The sequence below is a fragment of the Rattus norvegicus genome, chromosome 3, assembly GCF_021556685.1.
Source record: "Rattus norvegicus strain SHRSP/BbbUtx chromosome 3, alternate assembly SHRSP_T2T, whole genome shotgun sequence".
In the NCBI taxonomy this organism is placed as follows: domain Eukaryota; kingdom Metazoa; phylum Chordata; class Mammalia; order Rodentia; family Muridae; genus Rattus; species Rattus norvegicus.
The window spans coordinates 115111379-115131097 of NC_141536.1; the positions used below are offsets into that span (position 1 = coordinate 115111379).

At 48.1% G+C, this 19719-nt stretch overlaps 1 protein-coding gene across 1 annotated transcript in view; it reads left to right on the forward strand.

The window, feature by feature from the left end:
- Bcl2l11 (Bcl2-like 11) overlaps positions 1–19303 on the forward strand; it is a 37332-nt gene extending 18029 nt beyond the window's left edge. The window contains 2 exon segments of the mRNA NM_171988.4: positions 4248–4357; positions 14957–19303. Coding sequence (NP_741985.1) covers positions 4248–4357; positions 14957–15055 — 209 coding nt within the window. The 3' untranslated portion in view covers positions 15056–19303.
- The last annotated feature ends 416 nt before the right edge of the window (positions 19304–19719 follow it).

The window sequence follows — 19719 nt, forward strand, 5'->3', positions numbered from 1 at the left end:
CTATCTAGAGCCTGTGGCTCAGTGATAGAGCGCTTGCCTGTCATACTAGAGGTCTTGGGATCTCTGATATCACAGACAGGGAGAAATAAATATTCTTGATCCTTAAAAAATAAAAGACCAGCCAGGTATGATGGTGTGCACCTTTAATCCCAGCACCCAGGAGGTGAGGGCAGGTAGATCTGAGTTTGAGGCCAGCGTAGTCTATATAGCTAGTCCCAGCTCAGCCAGGGACCGGGCAGAATGTTAAGCATATCTGAAACATACCAGCTTCCTCTGCAAGTGGTGTTTATTCTGTACAGCACTGTTTTCTAACAGCTTTTTAAAATTACACCTAAGTACAGCTGATGCCTCTTGGTAACCCAGAGCTATTGCCAGCCAATTACAGTTTCGGCTAAGCCTGATCTAACCATTATCTTGGGTTAATGCACTGTCCTGACACCACCGACACAGATCAGGGCCCCAGGCTTAGCCACTGTTTCTGGTCCTTCGGTCGGTGTATTTTTCAGGATCTGGTTTGTAGACCTCAGCGTCTCCATCCCTCCCACCCTAAGCCTCCTTGCTGTGCTGTGGGGATCTGTTTATATCTGCGTCCCTACTTGTACTAACAGCCATTGAACTGTTTCTTTCTTTCTTCTTTCTTTTTTTTTTTTAATGGGAGAAACAAGCTGCCTGCTTATCTCCCCAAACAACAGGGCATTTATCTCTAAACAAGTGGAGTTTGGCCACCAGAGATCCAGAGCCGCTGGCAGAGTCGGTGTGCTTGCTAAGTGCTAGTTTTGATAAGTCAGGTTGTGACCCAGGATAGCTCCTTCAGTGGTGGTCGGAGTTTCCAGCCAAGCCCGAGCCAAGCCACCTTGGGAAGCGTACATGTGAGGGATGGGTTAGCCAGGATGTGGAAGGCCTCTTCTACAGTGTGGAGGCATTAGGCATTGTTTTCTGTTAAAATGGAAGAAGGCGGTGAGGCTTATTAAAGCATAATCCTCTCTGTCCACGAAGAACAGCATAGCTCCAGGCATGAGATGTGACATAGGAAAGGCCAAGCTGCCACAAAAAGGAGTGGAACCATCCCCACATGTCCCTGGCCAGCAAGAAAGATTGGGTAACTAGAAGAAAGCAAGCTTCCTCAGAGCTCAGAATGGGTTGCTCAGAGCAAAAGCCATTCTTCTACTGAATGTTTCCTTTTTTAAATAGACCACAGAAGTGTCAACCACATGGTAAGTATCCGAGTCCAGAGAGCGGGGACACACACCTGTAATGCCAGCACTTAGAAAATGGAAGTAAAAGATGAGGGGCTCAGTGTCAGCCTGAGCTACAGAGCAAGTAGAAGGCCAGCCTGGGCTACATTAAACATCGTCTCAGAGTAGGCAGAGGTGGGTGGAGGGAGAAATTTGTAGCCTGTATTTGTCTTCGAGAACTTCAGTTCCATGGACCTCATCTTGGCCTCTTACACCTTTTAAGACATTTGTTGAGCACGTTGCTGAATCTTGCCACACTGTAGTAAACACAGGGTAAGTCAGTCAGTGACTTGGATCAAGCCACCAACTTTGATCCATTTTTCACCCATTGTCTTTTAGTACTTGGCTTTTCTTTGCTTCCAACTCCAGAGGTGAAGCTAGATATCTCTCTTCAGTGTGTTTGGGGAGAAAGAGTGAACTGTGAAGGTGGGAGAGGTGGGTGACGGGACCTGTCATGGTGGTATGGTGCCTCCCTGGCCTACTCAGCTGTGTAGGTAATAGCTGTGCATCCCCATGAGGACACAGCAGAAGGAGCCCCTAAGAGAGTGTTTGACAGCCCATACTGTACAACCACTAGTCATGACCCGGCTGGTACATGCTTATCATCCCAGGACTTAGGAAATCGAGGCAGGAGAGTTGAGAGAGGCCTGGGCTACACAATGAGATGGTGATTTGCCACCTGTGACAGCAACAGCTTACAACGTTGAGAAGCCAGGAAGACACATGGAACTGATGGCTGGCTTCACTGGCATGGTGTCAACCTTTGTTTTGGCCAATTATTTAAACTTTAGTTTTAATAGGCTTAATAATAGTGATAATATTAGAAATATTTGTGCTTTAAGAAAAGTATGGCCAGTGTAGGGTGTGTGTGTGTGTGTGTGTGTGTGTATGTGTGTGTGTGTGTGTGTGTGTGTGTGTGTGAGACTGGATATGACTGCCTGGTCTGACTTAGCCTAAAAACTTAATTCCTCCATGAGACCTCCTGTCTCCACTAATCCTTCCTGTAACAGCGTCCCCTCTGATACCCAAGAGAGTAGGTAGCTTAATGGGGCACAGATCTCCTCCTCACTGAGGCATTATGGGATATTTGCTTCTCTTTTAAGTTCTTGGTGGTGTTTCTCTGTCTCTGTCTCTCTCTGTCTGTCTCTGTCTCTCTCTGCCTGCCTGCCTGTCTGTCTGTCTGTCTGTCTGTCTGTCTGTCTCAGAAACCCTCTCTGTGCAGCCCTTGGTTAGGGAAGATGTGAAAGTGTTTTGAAAAGAATTAGCTAAGTCTTGAAGTGTTCACTTGTATAGACTTTTGTATAGGTGTGAATCTGCAGTTCATGGATTTTTTTTACAAATAAAAAAATATTTAATGTTTTTATGAACAGTAGGTTTTTCCTACTTTACAGAATAGGGAATTTAGTTGTGAGTTCCTTGTGCTTTCAAAATGAGAGGGGTAAATAGAAGCCCAGGGCCTATTACTAAGCAATGCGCTCTTGGGATATTACATTAACTTCCTAATGTTATGGTTTGGTGTGGGGACAGGGTAGGGGGGACAGGATCTCACTATATAGCCCAGGTTGACCTGGAACTCACAGATGTCTATGTCTAGATCAGACTGGCCTCAGAATCACAGATACACCTGCCTCTGCCTCTGCCTCTGCCTCTGCCTCTGCCTCTGCCTCTGCCTCTGCCTCTGCCTCTGCCTCTGCCTCTGCCTCTACCTCTGCCTCTTAGAACCTGCCCCGATTCAATCTTTTTCTCTCTTCTCAAAAATACCTTTACTCCCAAACCCAAAACATTTCCTGAGTGCGGTGTTTGCAGACTTGAGTCCCTGTTTGTTGGCTGAGTTAATATTCAGTCAGAACATGCAGTTTTGCTCCCGTTTGGATGAACTATTGACACCACTGAACCTGTAGACACCTTCCAGGGGTCTCAGATTTCTCTTTACTCTGCTTTGGAAGGGACAAACATTTCATCAGGTTTGAATGTTGTAAGACCAAAAGTGGGTATTTCGCTGAGAAATTAAAATGTCCTGTTCTCTGATGTTTTGTGTATTATTTTTTCCTAGTGTAGTTCTAGGGATGTACCTTAGCAGCAGCTCACGAGAACACTCTCTCTCTCTCTCTCTCTCTCTCTCTCTCTCTCTCTCTCTCTCTCTCTCTCTCCAACACACACACACACACACACACACACACACACACACACACACACACAAGTGAGTCAGCTCTGCTTTCACCACATAGGCTCTGGGGATCAGACTCAAGGTTGTCAGGCTTGGCAGCAAAAGTCTTACCTACTAAGTCTTTGCCCCAGTCCGGCTGTGTTTCTTCGGTGATCTCCATTGAACTGTTAGTATTCCTTTTGAAATAGGAGTATGTATGGCTGGGCCAGGGTGTCTTTTCATTCTTGAGTCTCCAGTTCTTGATGTCACTCTGTTATCACTTAAATGCTGACTGCTGGTTCTCTTTTTTTGTTTTGCTCACCAACTTGACACAAACTAGTCTTCTAGCAAGAAGGAATCTTAATTGAGGGATTTCCTCCATCAGGTTGCCTGTAGGTAAATCTATAGGGTATTTCCTTGATAAATGATTGTTGTGGAAAGACTGAGCCCACTCCAGGCAGAGCCACCCTGAGGCAGGCGGTCCTGGGTTGTATAGGAAAGCAAGCCAGTCAGCGGCGGTCCTGCTTACTGCTTCTTGTATCTCCTTGCGCCTGCATCTCTTGCGTTTGCCCCTAATGACTTCTCACGGATGATGGATTGTGATCAACCGTGTGAGGCAAATAATCCCTTCTCCTTAGGCTGGTTTCAGTTAGTGTTTTATCAGCAACAGGACACAGGGAACTGGGACAGTAACTAAAATTATACTGCTCTCACCGTCCTTAACTCAGGGTTGGAAGTCTCCGAGGCCAGGGAGCTTTCAGAAGAGAAGAGTGTGTGAGGTTGGTTTGTTCCTGGAAACTGGTGTGTGATGTTCTAAGTGCTGTCGACCTCGGCATGATTTCCGGTTTCTGATTGTTCCTACACAGCTTCCATAAGGCAGTCTCAGGAGGAACCTGAAGATCTGCGCCCAGAGATACGGATCGCACAGGAGCTGCGGCGGATCGGAGACGAGTTCAATGAGACTTACACGAGGAGGGTAAGGACCTCTCCCCATCCCCACAGAAAATGAAACTGGGGGGATGTGGCCTACTTCTGGACCTTATTTCTCTCCTAACTTCAGCTCCTGGTGCATCTAAGGGTTTGGCTTTAATTAAGATACGGTGTGAAGTTGCAAGAGGTGCCTTACGTGCAAGAGACCTCGACATATTCGTGCTTAAAATTCTTTTAAAAGGTTACTTCTAACCATGAAATGGTTCCATGTAAATATGGGCACATGGTCTTCAGGTCCTGTAAGGTGCTTCTCCATGTAGGCAAAGCCGTCAGATTCTGTAGTCGCTTAGCCAGGGCTCGAAGCAAGGGAGCCTTGTCTTCATCCCTGCCACTGGCTTTCCTTGTTTGGTTATCAAGCTGTGTTAGGAAAGCAGTAATCAGTAGCCTGTGTATGATGTGAGCCGAGTGAAGGCTAGATAAGGGTAGCTGTCCTGTCGGTATCACAGGTGTGCTTTTGATTTAAATAATAATGATGACAACCATGGAGTTTGGCATCTTCAGAAGCGGTGTGTTTAAAAACAATGTTGATGCCTTCCTGGTGGACTGAAGACATCTGTCTGTTTAAGGTCCTGTGGAATGCACTTTTGGGGGTGTAGGCTTTGACTCTGAGGTACAGAAGTGCTGTGAGTGGGTGACCAGTTAACAAGGAGTCTGAGGTAACTTTGGCTCCTTTTCCAAACATTCAGATATAACCTCTCCTCTCTCTGGAGGGATGCAGTCGTGGGACCCTGAGCTGTTTCTGTCTTTACAAAGACATCTCCTATGTAGCCACTGGTCCAAAGTAAGTGGGTGTTCCCCATGAACTGCTTGAGGAGTCTTATTCCTTTTGAGTGGCAAATTGATCAGGGAGTCCTGGATCTCAAGAATAATCTCAGCTCCCCTTCCTGCTTCTCCGTGGGGCACATTGGGGGATATATGTGTGTGCTATAGTCACACTTCTGTCATAAATGGGAACCATCGTGTTGACGAATGAACTGAAAATTTCTCGTGAAACTGTGTGTAGCAGGCGCAGGCTTGGCATCCTCCCCCTGATGTGGTGGATCACTTCACAGAATATAAATTCCTTCTTAGTCTAGGTCCAAAATGGCAGGGTTTTTTGGAAGAGTGGTTGATTTTTATTATTCACCACTAAATCCACTAGTCCATCTGCCTCGTTTTCTTTCAAGAGATTTTAGTGTTTGTGTTGGTGACCGGGCTGGTTGGCTGTATGAGGCCATGGTATGTTTGGGCGCCTGCTCCTTCTGTTGAGGGCAGGGGTTGGCAACATGAGACTGTTGAAGAAAGTAAGGGGCTACCTTTGAGACTTGGGCTGGCATTGAAGCCAGAGTCCAGGAGGGTGAGCCATTTCTAATGAACATGGAGACATGTAAGTGTAGGTATGAACTGGCTATGATGCTGTGTCTGTCTTGGAACTCTGTAAATGCCCTCAGGGCTGGACCTGGTGGGTGGGTTTGCCTCAGGAGGGACGCAGCTGTGGGCAGGTCTTTGTACTGCTGGGGCTTGTACACTGAGATGAGCTGGCGTAACACCCCGCTCGGGTTGTATCAAAGCCTTTGTCTGCAGAACCAGGCATGTTGACGGATATTTAGTATGAGTTTCATTTAAACCATAAGCTAAGGACAGAGGACTAAGAGGCCTTCCCCAATGGGAATGGTGCAGCACCCTGGGGACTGTGAGTGGTTAGTGGTGACATGGTCAAGGTGAGGAATGGCTGGTAAGAGTGTAGACACATTCTATAACTGGCCCATGAGGAAGGGTATCTGGGTGGTGAATGGTTCAAGTTCTGTGCAGATGAAATATGGACTGTCCCAGATTCTTCACTCACTCGGCTTGCCTTGTAGAGGATGAGGCTTTGGCTGTCTGTGGTCTGCCTCCTGCTTTCTTCCCAATGTTATTTTATAGTTTGTGTTTATGTATGCATTTTGTGATGGATGGTCACATCGCCTTTTTTTGGGGTTTTGTGTTTTTTTAATGAGAAGTGACATTGTTATTTCCCATCTAATACAATAAATGTAAATAAACATCGTTGTACTAGTTTGCAAGATTATATATTTTGTATCTCTCTCTTTCTGTGTGAGTGTGTGTGTGTGTGTGTGTGTGTGTGTGTGTGTGTGTGTGTGTGAACATTTGCAGGCCACCGTGCATGGTTAGAGGTCAGAGAATAACTTGTGGGAGTTAGTTCCCTGGCACCTCTCGGTCCGCTGCCACTACATCCAGTCTTGTGTGGGTCTCAGGGGTCTAACTCAGGGTGCTTTTACCAGCTGAGCCATCTTGCCAAGCCCTAGCACATCTAAACCCATTATTGAAGTTCGGTCACTAATAAAGTCTTTAGCTTTCTTAGTAGGCTGGGGAAAGGGATGGATTCTAGGCCAGACCGTAATCCCCTAAAATGAAGACAGATATTCTCCAGATGGTAGGTTTCAGCAGCCAGTTCAAAACGTCACACAGTGAAACACACAGTGAGCCCTAAAGCCACAGCCACCAGCCTTGCCAGTTAGAAGGGCAGCCACTGTTTGTCACCATACCAATGGTCCATTGTCTAACACTGGGACAGGAAGCCGGGCAGGAAGTGGGAGAAAAATGACTTCAGATGACCGGCTGCTGAGCCACTGCCCGTCCCTTGCCTACTCTATAGGATCCACCGAAGCCTCTAAAAGATTAATTGTCTGCACCAGGGCAATTGTCTTCTCTCCGGGGTTGTTAGCTTGTATTGTTAACCTCACAGAACCTGACAGGGTATCTTCCCAAGTTCCCAGTCAGGGAGTTAGAGACACTGTTTCGTAGTTGTATGTCCATTTAAGGACAGTGGGGCAGCGTGAGATGGAGCTGCGGAAGCTGAACCTGTGTGAGAAGCGAATGCCCAGGCCTGCATGCCATTGGCCGCTGGATTCGGAACGGCGCTGCGGGCAGCTAGCTCTAGGAGCACTCACGCTCTATCATGGGAATTTGGGGACAGCTTTTCATTTTGAAAAACTTCAAGAAACATTCAGAGAACTTTGTTAATGTGTCGCCTTGGCACCCCCAGTGTGTCTTGTCACGTGTGTTTGTGTGTGTTGTTTTCTCCATTTCCCCCTTAGCTTATTCTTAAAAAGGGCTATATTAATTCTTAGAGACACCCTTACAGTTGTTTTGATCTTATTCATCCCCCTCCCCCACCTCCCTACTCACCCAATTTCATGTTCCCCTTGTAACGGGGAGGGGGGTTCCCCTTATATTCTCGAGATGATCAGGAAACCTGGTGGGGGAGGGGGAGCAGCCTCGGGAACATTTGCTGAGAGATTGTGTCATCTATGTAGAAGAAGAGCGCTGCATCCAGGAAGTCTCGGTATGGTCAACTCAGCAAGATCTGAGCAAAGACAATCCTGCCTGACACGCAGGTATGCATGGGGGACTCTCGCCAGACCCCACCCCTTGTTAGTACTGCCGTGTATGCTTCCTGAGAGCTTGAACATCCTCTCATATGTACATGTCACCACACATTACAGTCATAATCAGCAAGTGGATAGTGTCCCCATGCTGTCTTGGGACTGCAGACCTAAACTTCTCTGTCTAGAAATGTCCCTTTTAGCTGGAAGTTGGGGGAGGGGAAAAGTGAGTCAGGCCCCAGCCTAAACTCATGCATTGATTAAGGAGCGCTTTGGAGAGGTGACACTTGTGGAAGATTGAGGTAGTTTGAGTCTAAAGACTCCCTGTGTATCTTTTACCTGGCGCTTCTGTGGGTTAAGAGTTAGGTCTTCTGCTTCTGAGGAATGCTGCGCCTTCCACCGAGAGGTGTGCGGCGGCTGCTGCTGACAGTGTAGAGCCAGGGTGGTGTCTTCAGTGTACAATTAGTACTTTCTCATGGGCTGGACTCAGGAGCCCAGATGGCGATGAAGCCACACTAGGGAGGTGCTACGCCTCCTGAAAGATGTTTTCTGACTGTTATACCCAGGCTGTACCAACTATCCTAAACCTTGGTGTCTACTCTGCAGTGTGGTGCCCATCTGGAAGACTTGGGAGGATAGCAGGGGCATTGGGGGGGAGCTGGACCATTCCAGGGAGGTCAGTGGGTCCAGAGAGAAGCTCAGAGGAACTGGATGTCTGGAGGCTATGGAGAAAGCAAGCAGCTGAGTTTAGCTGAGTGCTGAAGGGTTGCTTGTATCTTGTAGCCTATGTTTGAAACCTCTTTGCCCTCATGCACGGATTCGTCAATGTTTGACAACCCACTTCGCGCTCATCTCCGGTAGCTGTCATGAGGACCACCTGCATGGCTTAGCTGCTGCTCCTACACGCATACATGGGCCAGGTGACATCGAGTGCAAGTCACATAGTCCCCCAGCACCTGTGGGCACTAATTCTGAAAGTAAGATGTCCACTCATGGACATTTTGGCTGTGGCCTGGTTTATTGGGAAAGGCCTGTCAGCCTTTAAGGTAGCTGTTCAGGGGATGTCCTCGAAGTGGCCAGCCTAAAGCTAAGACAGACAGACCCCTGCAGATGGGACAATGACTGAATGGAAACCCTTCCTTTGTCTGGTCACAAGAAACACCTTTGGTTTATGCTGCTTACTTCCCCCTCGGGGCCTGTGCAGGCATGAATTAATTGATTAGTGTGCATAGACAGCAGGAGAGCCCTATGTCTGATAAAGTGGAGCCGAAACGGGGGTCCACCTCACTCTAGGTATACGCACAGGAGCATTTGTGTATTTTAAACGTGAAGCCTGTGTGTCTCGACTTCCTAAGAAAGGCACTGTGCTATCTGACTTTGTGCTTTTAGAAATGAAGGCAGTTCCTATAAATCACCAACAAGGGAGAGGCCTAAATTATAGCTTGCTTGGATGAAACCAGCCAGAGATGTGTAGCCTCAGGCCATGTTCTCCAGAGGCCTTCATTAATTGAAAGCTGGAGTTTAATAAGATAAGTTGCTTTCTTAGAGTGTTGCCATTAAAGGCATGAATACCAATGTAAAATCCACGCTAGTCCTGACTCACGGAAGGATGGGTCGCTTCACACGGTAGTAGCAGGAATTTATAGAGGAGCAGGTCTCTGTTGTAGCAAACGCAGTCACTAGGAGGTGAGGAGAACTGGCATCTGCTCTTGTCTGTGACACAGTTATGTGTGTTTCCCTTGCAGTTGGAGGGAGCGGTTTGGCATTTTAGTTTTAGGCTTTGTTCACACCTGAACTGAAACACACACGCCATCTCTGTTCCATGACTAGAAGTGGTGAGCGCTTCAGTTTCTCCCCTGAGACAAGTGAAAGGACCCGGGTTAGATTCCCTCCATAGCGTTGAGCTGCTCTTCTGAATGGGGGTTCTCTGTAGCTACCATCGGCAAATGCACCCCATCAGGAAGCATGGCTCTTCTCTGTTGTCAGATGTTGAACGTTGCTTGCTGGAGAATCTGGGTGCCATTATCACTCCGTTCTCTGTCACGTTTAGCGTTGCCAGGAACTCTGTCCACCTGGCTGCCTTTAGATGCTTCGGACGTGCTTTTGAAGCAAGTGCGTTCGACCCTACAGGCACAGGCTGCATCTGTCTGGGTGTAAGCAAATTCTAGAGGAGACTGAAGCACTGGGGTGTGTTCGGATGGCTGGCGGGGTGTTGGGCTAGGCGTCCTTGTGTTGATCGACACCACGTGTGAGGGTGCTGTCGGCCTGGCAGGTGCTACACCTGCAGGGCCACCCAGCAGTTGTGGGATCGGGAGCCGTGAACATGTAACCAAGAGGAGGTGCAGGTGCCTGGAGGGGAACTTCAGGCGAGTTCTCAGGGTGATTTTTTTTTTTTTAAATCTCTGGAGGAGGAAATGAAGATGCAAAGGAAGGACGGTTTGGTCCTTCTGCAGACACATAAAAATAATAAGGTGGTTGCATCATCCCCTTGACTAGACTTTACCCCGCTGAACCAAAGCAGGAGGTTTTAGTTGTGGTTAAAGTGTGTTACATCCCACTTAGCATTTCAGAACAGCGTGTTCCTGCCCTGAATTGAGTATTTTGTCCCTCGTATCTTACAGGAGACATACTACCAATCTTGAATCCTAGTTGGCTGGCCATAGAGCAGGACCCAGTTCTGGTTCTGAGGCCTGCCTGGCAGGATCCCCGTCTAGTAGAACTGTGTGTCATACCGCCAGGATGGCTAGAGAGATAGCCCTGCTGTGAGTTAAGTTGTGAAGTGGTTTCCGTGTCCCTATGAAAGGAATTCACTTTTAACAGTTGCTGTGGTAGGAAGCATAGGAGACAGGATAAAGTTTGGTCCTTGAGAATAATTTGCAGCCTATATGTAACTTTCGAGCCAGTGTGGCTATGGTAGGTCTGTGACAGCTTTGTTTGCTTGCCGTGCTGGGGGTGGGGTGGAAGCACATTTGTTCCTCTGATGTTCAGAGGCATGACATCATACCGGGTGCCCCTTGTGCACTGTCTCCAGCCTTCGTGATCGCTAAGCTATGAGACCCAGGCTGTTTAGATGCATGTGTTCTCTGTGGTGAATGGGAAATGAGTGCAGCCTCTGGGCCGCAGTCACCTGGCCTCAAGGCAGCCGTGGGCATTGAGCCAGCATGGAAATCTCAGTGGATTCCCTGTCTGAAGGTGGAGAGGGGCAAAGGCCTCATGGCTGCTATATTCAACATTGTTTAGATGGCTGGATTAGGATCCCGTAGGGGCAATATGGCTGTGCTGTAGATACCCCTCAGCCTCCTGGGTGACTCGCTCTGAGTGGCAAGGATAGAAACCAGGGCACCATCCGGTGGACCATTGCACTGTATTCTTGGGAGCCAGAACCCGCAGCAGAGACCCTACCCAGAGGCCTTCTGGTCTCATAGTCCAAAATTCAGTTCCCTACGAAAGACTGTCTACATGTAAACCGTTTAGAAATTTAAGACTTTTTAACATGGATGCTGTATGGAAAACACGCTTCCAACTGAAGGTGTGCCTATCCTCAGAGGCTTCTGTCTCTAAGAACTTGGGATAGGAGACTGTCAGTCTTCAAAAAGGATTTATTTATCCATCTTTTATTTGTGTGTATGGGAGCATCAGGTGTGTACAGGTTGTTCTCTGGACAAGAGGGCATTGGAGCCCCTGACACTGGATGTACAGGCAGTTTTGAGCTATCTTTCCAGACCAATGCCACCTTTTTTACCACGTTACCTTGACTGCCAGGAAACATGACTTGAAGGGGTGGTTATGTTTTCACAGATCTCACCCCTAAGACTCACTGCATCTCCTCCTTGATGTGACTTGAAGTCTCTCCCAACCTTTACATTTTATTGTGATGTGGTTGTCACTCCTAGCCCCACTGTCTATATGGTGTGGTGTGTGGCGTGAGGGCTGTACCCTGGAGTCTGGCATTTGTACTCTACTGTAGCAGAGTTGCTGGGCTCACTCGCTGGGTCTCGCTTCCCACTCCACAGATCCAGTCTGAAACCTCCTTTGAGCCAAAAGGAAGACGACCTTGGGCGATAAGAGCTGTGTTGACGCCAGAGTCGCCTCTGTCTCTCCACATCCTTCTCTCCATTCTGGGAGCTCAAGTGTGAGGTCCTAGGTGTCACGTGCCTTCTAGGAAGGCATGAGTGGGATCCAGGGTACCTGTCCCTGGCCAGCCACACTGGTCTTGTGGGTTGTTTTAAAGGCCTAAAGCCTATAATTATTTTTTTCAGTTAGCAGTGGCAGTGGGTAATTCTTAGACACACAGTCCAAAGGGCACTAGAATGTCTTTTCAGGGGCCTGCTTGTCTCTGATGCTTTAAAAGAAAGGCCTCCCCCCAAGTGTCTTTATGACTTAGTAGTTAATTTCTCCACAGTTCTACGGACCACAGTTCCAACCTGAGTCTCAGCAGCCATGGTGTCATCACAGACCCCTCTTTGACTTGTCTGTGCTGCCGCTCTCAGTATTTAGAGTCACACCTTGCCCCGCAGACAGCCGTACCTGAGAATTTGGGGGACACCGTGGCCCGAGTAGAGAGGTTGCCAGGAGAGAGACCTTAGTGTAGTTTATTTTCTGCTTCAAGAGGTTTTAATCAGGAGGAACGGTCTGTTTTGTACCAGGCGGCAGAGGTGTGGTACTGAACTGTACCCCAGTACACAGATGCCTCTGGGAGTGCCTGAGTGTGAGTTACTGATGCAGACCCGCTGGACACAGGCCAGATGGTGGCCCTGCCAAGAGCTACGGGCCCAGGGAGAAAGAGCTGATGTCCTTACTCTCTTATGTTTTCTGTGGTTGTCTCTCTAGTTCCGAGTTAGCTGCGAGGTGCATTTTCCCGTGGACACTGACATTTAGCTGATGACACTGACTACCCCCACCCCCCACTGCAGATGATGGTCATTTTTAGGGTTGTTGTGCCGTCCTGACCAGAGTGTGAGAGCGCTCGTTGGCGGTTGTGGGGAGCTTAGCATGATCCTTTCAACTCTCCTGACCCTTAAACCAACTGAAAACTGAAGGTTAAGCTCAGCCTTGGGTCCCCATGCCTTAGGTGTCAAGGAGCGCTCTCTCTCTCTCTCTCTCTCTCTCTCTCTCTCTCTCTCTCTCTCACACACACACACACACACACACACACACACACACACACACACACACACACCTGGTCCTGAGCACTAAGCCCTGGCTTCCTGCTTCAGCTTTCAAGTCTCCTACAGCCGCCGCACGCCGCCCCACGCTGCCCCATGCCACCCCACACTGCACAGTAGCAACACCAGGCTCAGACTGAGGTGCACCTGCAGCAGCCTCATTGCCCAATTTGATGTAAGGTAGAGCCGCTCATCCTCCAGCTGTTTTCTGTTGTGTGGGCCACATGTGCTGGGCCAGAGGAGCAGCTCCAGCCGCCGTGCCAGCTGTCAAGGGATTTCTGGACTGGCACTGTGCTCTGAATCAGTACTAATGGCTTCCTCCATTGAATGTTGTCCAAAAGCAATTGTTCGCTTGTTAGAGACGCGTGCCGTGCTGTCACACCGGCCCAAGAGGGCAGCACCTCCCCCACCTCACACCCACTCCGAGGACTGGGTCTTCCCTTGCCAAAATTTCCTGCATTTCCATGTCAGTGCCGCCTGGCATGAGCATGTGTGTCCTTTGTACAATATTCTCGTTAACCGTGACTGCAGTCGCCATGGTCCACCTGTCAATCTCAAATGGTTAGCCAGTCGCTGTCTCCCCAGATGTTTCCAGGGCTAGAATTTGAAGCTTACCAAGTGTAAGCAGTCGAGACTCCTGACTCACTCATTCTGGGTGTGTTGGTTGTCACCCAGTCAGACCCAGCGTCTGGCTATGCGGAGGGCAGCTGTGACTTAGGTCGATACAAGTCTTCCCACCTTGGACTGATGGCTTAGTCAGTTGTAGCACATGCTTTCTTTGTTTTAGTGAATTGTGGTTCTATTTTGAATAAGCCTCTCTCAGCCTATTAATATTCGTCTTCACGAAAAAGAACTTTCCCCTGAGTTATTCTCACACAAAAGGAGCAAAGTAATTTTGAAAGTTAAATCAAAACAAAGCAATCTTGTGTGTGTGGAGCCGATAAAATCACAGCCTGTGGTCACGGGAGCACCTCCACAGGAATCGCTGACATAAAGCCCATTTCCTCCCATCTTGTTATGGAAAGAGAAGGGGAAATGCCCCGGCCCCTTGAGCTTGAGAGCTGTGTAAACAGTGGGGTGAGGAGAGCTCCCCTCACAGCTGGCGTCTGCTGGGACCTTTGGAGTCTGAGAGGGAACAGACAGTCCCAGTCTGATTCATGGTCATTCCCAGACGTCCGATTCCCACCAAAATGAAGGGAGGTCTGTCGGGGGCTGGGGATGGCCACACAGCCAGGTCCTGTTTGTGGGTTAGTTGTTCTGGAAGCAACTAGGACCGACTTCAGCCTTGACCTTGAACCAGGTTCTAGCCGATGGCATTGAGGCAAATGCATTCCCTTGCCTTCCGTTGTCCAATGAGGTGAGTTAGAACCCAGAAGTGAGCACTCTGGAAATGTGCAGGGTGCTCTGAAGTCTTCAGATGAACCTGAAGTTTCCTTCTAAACAGTCTTCAGATGTAACAAACCTACACACGTCACGACACGTTGTTCTTAATTGCCCTTTCCTCCCTGGCCCTGAGGCGGGAGGGCAGGGTCTACTCAGTCTCTGGGCAGCCCCTCCAGGATCATTGTCCATCCTTTGCAGCCAGAGGCCCATCCCTTCCAGTTTATTTAGCTTCTTGGGGTACATTACCCCCAAATCACTTCTTCCTCAAGAATCACAGTAACCAGAGTCCACCTCTGAGGGGGTCGTGGCACGTCCGAATCTCAGTGACTGTGACTGGCAGTAAAGGGACCCAAGTTCATTCTTTCTGTCCCTCTGCTCCCTCCCACTTCTCCTGGAGCAAACGTCAGTGACCTGGCATGGCTCTTGTCCAGCACCCACGTGAAGGTTTACGGTTCCAGGACACCTTTGGAACCGTTCGGTATTCCATTCACTCCGTTTTCCCAGTGATGGAGAGTTCATTCGGTACACGTGTGTGCTGTCCCATCCCTCCCAACAGCAAGGCAGATGGAATTTGAGTTTCCCTGCAATCCAGATGGGACGTGTCTCTTGCCTTACATGTGCCTTCTCCAGATTACCAGGGAGTAACTAAGAACTCTGCTTCTGTTGTCCCAGGCGTTTGCAAACGATTACCGAGAGGCGGAAGACCACCCGCAAATGGTTATCTTACAACTGTTACGATTCATCTTCCGTCTGGTCTGGAGAAGGCACTGACAGGAGCTTCGTGCAGCCAGGACAAATGGCGGACATCGCTCTTGTTCAGACCGGGAGAACCCCAGCACCTCCATCTCTTGGCGCTGCGACAGTCCGGCCGGTGGCTCTGTCCCAGAGAGGCGTGCGGAGCACGGACAGCGCTCAGCACTGTGTCGATGTGGACGGAACCTCTGTCCATCACCACATGGCCGGATTTTCAGTAAATAATTGTTGTGAATGTAAACAAGGGAGGGTTTTTCTCTTTTAAATGTACAGATCCTAGGGACAGAGAAATATGCAAGAGAGGTGTTTACATGTGGTGTGTTAATTTTTTTAAACCCACTTTCTTTGATAACTGTTTTTTGTTTTTTTTTTTTTTTTTTTGGTCTTGTTTTTGTTTCAGAAAGGAAAACTTTTAGACAATTTATGGATAATTTTTTTATACTCATTCTTAACCCATTACCTTCTCAGAGGACTGCGTAACCCTGCAGTGGGAACTGAGCCAGCCGATTTATAAGGCTGCCTTAGTTTATTTTTAGATATTACTGTACAGAATTTTTTAAACAGGAAGAGTATGGCGTTGCCCTCTCTCCTCTGCCATGCCTCCGAGTTTCCTTTTGAATTTTTACTACCAAAACAGTTGTTATGAAATGGAATGGGCTCGAGTGGCAGAGGGTCTGTTCTGGTACGCCACTTCCGTTTTGTAAATATTTACCTCCTTAGCTCAGTTGCTCCTGTGGCAAAAAAGTTCACACTTTTCATGCTTTCCCTCAACTCTTCGGACCCCTCGGTCTGTCTCCACACCGATGCACAGGTTCAGCCCAGGGTCCTTTCCAATGTGTTTGTGTCGGCAAGGGCTAGGGGCTGCCCGGATTGTTCCCAGCTCCATCAATCAGGCTGACTTCATGGGAAGGGCTCCTGGGCACTTCACTTCACTGCGGTGGCTTCGTTTGTCTCTCTTATCCTGAGAGAACGTGGGCTTGCACGCCACTTGCTGAAGCTGTTGGCTCTTCTGGTTGCCCGCTCTGCTGCCTGCCGCAGGCTCTGCTGGCTGTGTGTACCAGATGAGCTGGAGCCCACACTTTCTCCGGGATTGGCCAGGTCATTTCAGGAGCAAGGAGCTCAGGTGATCCTTTTCCGTGCTTCTTGGTATGTAGCCCCGCTCATCCCTCCTGGCCTGTGGCTCCTGGATTTCGTCTCCATTCCCATGAGTCAGGGGCTGGCTCTACTTCATCAGTTTCCATACACAGGAAACCTCCATTTTACCAAGTAAAACATTTGTCTTCACAAGATGTCTGCCTGCTTTGCTCTCTCCCATTTTCTTAACACCTGAACCTTCTTGGGCCTCCTGTGTCTGGGGCGGGGGTGGGGTGCTATTTCTTGGTACCCTGCCTCTTAGGACCAGCAGCCCATACATTGGTCAGTTATTTCAAGAGCAGGCAGGACTGGTCTAGTGGAAGAGCGCTTCCTAATGTGTAGAGGCCCTGTGTCCTATCCCCGGCACCTCCTAAAACAACAGCACACCTGTCAGACAGACAGACAAACGGGAGATTAAAAAAAGGGGGGGGCAAAGAAGAAAGAACATAGGAGGGGTGGGGGGCAGTGACAAACCCTCTAACTTGTGAGAACGTCAGACATTAGGCAGCTTGCTTAGAGAGGTGTATGCGTTTCCAAGCAAGTCAGCGGTGCCAATGACTGTGTGCTTTGGGCCTGTAGACAGCCAGTGTTTTTTCTTATGTAAAGGAATCCATTTATTCCTACTTTCCTGCGTGTGTGTGTGTGTCTGTGTGTGTCTGTGTGTGTCTGTGTGTGTCTGTGTGTGTGTGTGTACATTTCCTTCTAGATTGAAATCATCCGATTCCAAATAATGTTTATAAATGCTTTCCCAGCTTCCATAGATTTGTAATAGACTGAAAGCTGTTTTGGCATTCACCTCCTTTCCTAATGCATTGAGCCTGCTCATGGGTTCCCATGAGGCCTATGGTTGTAAGTTGGTGTTAAGAGTGCAACCATGGCTCTGCTACACACACTCACACACACACACACACTCACATAAACACACACACACACACACACACACACCCCAAAGACATACTTGGTTCTGGGCCATCCCCTCCCTAGGACCTCCATTCTCATGTGCCAGTCTCCCCGACTGGAGCACTTTACTGTCTCAGCCCCGTGGCTCTGTGGTACTGCCTAGGCAGGTGCAGAAGGCTCCCAGAGCCAGGTGCCAGTGGCATGTGTGGCCCCTAAAACGTGCTTACCTCCAGCCTGGGGCTGGCCGCTGAAGCAGCTCATAGGGTAGTAAGAGAGTCTATGAATTGTAGAAGTATTCAAGAACAGGATGCGGCACCCAGAACTTAAACATGATGACTGGATGTCCCTGTACTGTATCTGTTTCTTAAAATGCAAGTGTCTCCTGCAGAAAGTGTCTCAGCTTACTGTGGGTAGGGCTTTGTGCTTAATTGTTAGTTTATCATTCTCTCTTCTGTGCTAGAACAGAAACTAGATCTCCCTCCTCCGTGTGTGTGTGTGTGTGTGTGTGTGTGTGTGTGTGTGTGTGTGTGTGTGTAAACATAATGCGGGTTTTGTGCCTTGACAACCTCCCCATGTGAGGTTTGTAAATAGTGTCCTGTGACTTCACCTCAAGTTGGAATAAACGTACAAAATGGCGTCCTGAGTGATTCTTCAAATTTTCTTTCCAGAAAAGAGTTGAGTTCGGGGGAGGGAGGGTGTCTGAAAAATCAGCTTAAAGTCCCTCTTTATTAAAGTCTGTAATGGATAATGTCTGCTTCTCCTGTTTCCTCCTTCCAGTGTTGTATATATTCTGACTATTTATTAGATTAGGAAGTCATGTTTCACTCGTCAACTGAGCCAAATGTCTGTGTGCAATTGTATTCTCGTTACCTTTCTTTGTAAAATATTGTACAGCATAAATGAGTAAAAAAAAAATCACTGTTTTTTCAAACTTCTCATTATTAAGGATTGTAAATACCGTAGGTTCTCCTTCTGTGTAATGTGCCCTACTGTTCCATAATGCTGTAACTTGTAGAGTCATTGTATATTTATTTTCTGCTTATTTAATGTCTTACGTTCTTGAAAGTGTTGACATCCCTATCCCTGACACCCCAGCCATGCCATGAATTGCTTCAGCTCCTGATAAAGGGGGGCACTGACTGACTGGCTCTGTTCCCCAACATGGCTTCTGCTTTGGCTTCTGGCATTCAGTGCTTGGATTCTGCTGCCTCTCTGAGGAAACGAGTATTTGCTGCCGATGAGATACCCTAGCTACAGTAGCCTGGAAGATCGGACTCTAAGAAAATACCCATCAAACCCATTTATAAAGCAGCTGGCTTCTGAGGAAAGCAGATTTACCAATAAGTTGGCCATATCTTTAGAGAAGTATTAGCAACAGATGGGGAAGGTTTTTTTCTTTAATTGAGAGTGTATCTTTGACAACTCAGTGTTGAAAGAAATCCTGCCTCTTGAGGTACTGCTGAATGGCCGCCCTGGGTAAGAAAAGGGCAGGTGGGGCCTGTTTTTAGAGCATTCGACAAGGCCACTTATGTCACCAGGACACTTGCTGGCTACCTTCCCCACCTGCTGTGTGCTTCTGGTGTTTTGAGGTCTGTGGACTGAACTTACCTGTGCCATTCAGCTCCCTCCCCACCCTGTTCACTGCATTTGGCCAGCTTGCTCCTGCTTCGCTCAACAGAGGCCCCCACTGGCCTGGGTGTCAAGATGGAAAAAAAAAAGCTCACTGAAGCTCTAGAGCCATGTGACTTCATGTAAATGGTTTTGTCCTCCCTGCTGATTTAGCCTGGTGCCTGTGTGTGTCCATCCACTCAGTACGTCTGTGTGCGGGTTGTGTCCACACGTGTCGCTACATCAGCGGGGAATCCTTCTCAAACAGCGTTGCACAAAGCATCCTCAAGTTCCCAGCAAAGTACTTGATCTCTTTCAAATGTGTTTTATCGTCTAGGTTCTGTGACCACTGGTTTCTGTATCCAGAACTGTCAGGTATCCTTTGGTAAACAGCACTGATCTCTGTATTGTACCCCATCACTAACGTGTCAGAACCCAGCGTATGTAGCATTTGTATTGCAGTTTCCCTGGCTTCCTTTATGTTTTGCACTGATGAATTTTGACAGGGTAATTGCCACTGTACCTGTGCAATACTGCTGTAAATAACTGCAGATTTTTTTAAGAAACTCAATCTTTTATGTTCTTAATGAATTTTATATAAATAAAACTTGCGACTAGCTCTCATGAACTGTTTGATCTGTGGTCTTCAAAATGGCTGACAACTGGAGGTATGTGTAGATGTATATATCCCTGCCTAATATCACATTCACTACATGTAGATCTTATAATGGGGCTGTGTAGTATATACAAGTTAAAAGCAAACCACGCTGAAGAGTTTTGAAGCAGATGATAAAACATCCTGCCCATGGAGTCGGCTATGACTCAATATTTGGGTAGAAAGGTGGTGGGAGCGAAGAGGTAGGTTGGGAGTGGACTGTTCTCTGGTCAGTTCACAGAAGGACTGCTAATCTGGGTGAAGATAAATCAGGAGTGGAGACACTGAGGCGTTGTTGAGGGACTAGAAGTTGTAAGGTCCATGTAAACAAGCACAGGATTTGACTGGATCTGAAATTGTTACTAGGAAAATACTGAACAATTTT